Here is a 2,212-nt window from a genome sequence, read left to right on the forward strand (position 1 = left end):
ATTTACTCCGTTCCAGCTGCAGGGCAGGGTGGAGACATCCCCCAGAGCAAACCCAGGGGCTTCTGCTTGCCCTGCAGAGGAGGAGGTGGGTTGGGTGCATGTCAGAGGTGACAGGTGTCCTTCCTAAACGAAGAGCAAGAATTATTGAGATGGCTTTTAAAGATACATCCAAGCTCAGCAGTGAACAAATGATTAAAAAAAAAAAAAAAACCCAGAGCATTTCAGAGATCCAAGTGAAGGAATGGTTGTGCTGGAGGACAGAGGGCTGCTCAGCCACTGCCCTCACTCTGGCTGCCCTGGTGAAGGGGAGTGGTAGGTTTAAAGCTGGTGCTGAGGGCTGAGCCCTCCCCTGAGCTGCACAAAGGCTGTTTACCTGCCAGCCCTGCCATAGCAGCAGGCTCTTGGTAACCCTTGTGCAGCAGCAGAGACCTCTTGGGAAGCTGCTCAGGTTCAGAGCCCTGCGTGGAATGCAGTCCAAGGCACCAGCATCAGACACTCCCCAGGGTTAAGCCCCTCTCCAAGTGCACTTATTTAAGATGGGTTGAAAATAGAAACCTGAGGATCTCCCACAGAGAAACCTGCTGTTTCATGTCCCTGTTCATTTGCCGTTGTGCCTGAGCACGCCAAGGTGCAGTTTGATCCTCTTGCCTTCCCAGCTGGGTGACTCCACAGTGGGCAGCTGGGATCCAGCTGCTCTTGGAAGGGTGCAGGTCACCACGAGGCAGCTCTCTGCAGGTCTGTGCCAAGGGCAGCTCTGTTGACAGCTCAGCATGGGGCTGTGTCTGCACAGACTCTGCCTCAGGGGGGTTTAATAACACACAGGAGGGCTGGTGTGGTGCTGGATATTGTCGATCTGATTTCTCTTCCCTTTTTGGCTGCTCATCCAAACTGTATGAGTGCAACACAGCCTTTAGGAAAACATATTCTGGACTGGACAAAATTTGGGAGGAAAAGGCGTGTTGGGAATGGCTGCAGGCAAGCCCTCAGCTCTGCCCAGGGCGGGTCTGTCTGTCCATCCAGCCCTGCTTCCTCCCCGGGGAAGGCGCAGAGCCTGACCCCAGGCTGGGTCCCCGTCCAGTGCCCAAATCGGTGCCCAGATCAGTGCCCAGATCCCCCGCGGGCTGGACAGGGGGGCGGCTCTGTCTTCCAGAGGGCACATCCCTTGGGATGTGAGGATGCGGGAGAGCGCGGGGAGCAGCTCAGGAGGGCAGAGCCGGGAGGTCGGTGTGGCGCTGCCCCATCTCCGTGTCCCCTCCGTTCCGTCCCCAGCCTGCCTGGCCACGCTGTCCCTGGAGGGCTCCGGCCCGCTGGCCTCGCTGGCCGCCTGTGACAGCTCCACGCTGCTCTGTGCCAGCGCCAACTCCGGCATCCACGTGCTGCGGGTGGGCAGCGGCGCCGAGCCGGCCCTGCGGGAGCTGGCGGCGTTCTGAGCCACCACCCCTGCCACTCGCTGTACCAGAGGGGATGGGACCCCCCCAGAGCCCCCCGGCCGCGGGCACCAGGACCCTGTGCCTGAGCAGCGAGGCTTTGTGGGGAGCTGTCCAGGGGAAAAGCCAAACCCGGGATGCCCCCAGGCGTTTTCCTTACAAACCCTCCCTGCCGCGGGATGGGGCAGAGGGAGCAGACAAGCTGTGAGGAGCCACAATGGAGCACTTTAGCTGGTGTCCAGGCTTGGACCAGAGGAGCCTGTGATTAAATATTCTTCTGTGTTACTTGCTGGCCTCTCGTCCCGTGGTATTTTCCCAGGGAGGCACCAAGAGCTGGCCCTGTGGTGCTTGAAGGGAGGAGAAAGCCCTCTCAACACCCTCAACACTCTGCTTGAAGGAAAGTAACTTAGGAGGGGGGTTGGGGTTTGGTTTTTCTCTTAACACACCAATCTTCAACTGCACTGAGAGTGTCGGGTGTGCTCACCTTTCTAGGGAACATGGACAGCTCTCCAACTGAAAACAGGGAGAGGAATCATCTCTTTTCTCTTGAAGGTTTTCACAGAATCACAGAATAACCTGAGCTGGAGGGACCCACCAGGACCATCCAGTCCAACCCCTGGCCCTGCACAGACACCCCAACAATCCCACCCTGTCCCTCAGAGCGTTGTCCAAACCCTCCTGGAGCTCTGGCAGCCTTGGGGCTGTGCCCACTGCCCTGGGGAGCCTGTTCAGTGCCAACCACCCTCTGGGGGAAGAACCTTTCCCTGAGATCCACCCTGAGCCTG

At 58.6% G+C, this 2,212-nt stretch overlaps 1 protein-coding gene across 1 annotated transcript in view; it reads right to left on the reverse strand.

Annotated features, from left to right (window-relative positions):
- Nucleotides 1-1,654: 1,654 nt before the first annotated feature.
- Nucleotides 1,655-2,212, reverse strand: part of PRPF4 (pre-mRNA processing factor 4) — an 11,126-nt gene continuing 10,568 nt past the window's right edge. Inside the window, exon 12 of the mRNA XM_027905104.1 lies at nt 1,655-1,774. Coding sequence (XP_027760905.1) covers nt 1,655-1,774 — 120 coding nt within the window. The remainder of the gene's footprint in view (nt 1,775-2,212) is intronic.

This window comes from Empidonax traillii, unplaced genomic scaffold, assembly GCF_003031625.1.
Source record: "Empidonax traillii isolate 1590-97213 ecotype Southwest subspecies unplaced genomic scaffold, ASM303162v1 scaffold1123:size177737, whole genome shotgun sequence".
Classification (NCBI taxonomy): domain Eukaryota; kingdom Metazoa; phylum Chordata; class Aves; order Passeriformes; family Tyrannidae; genus Empidonax; species Empidonax traillii.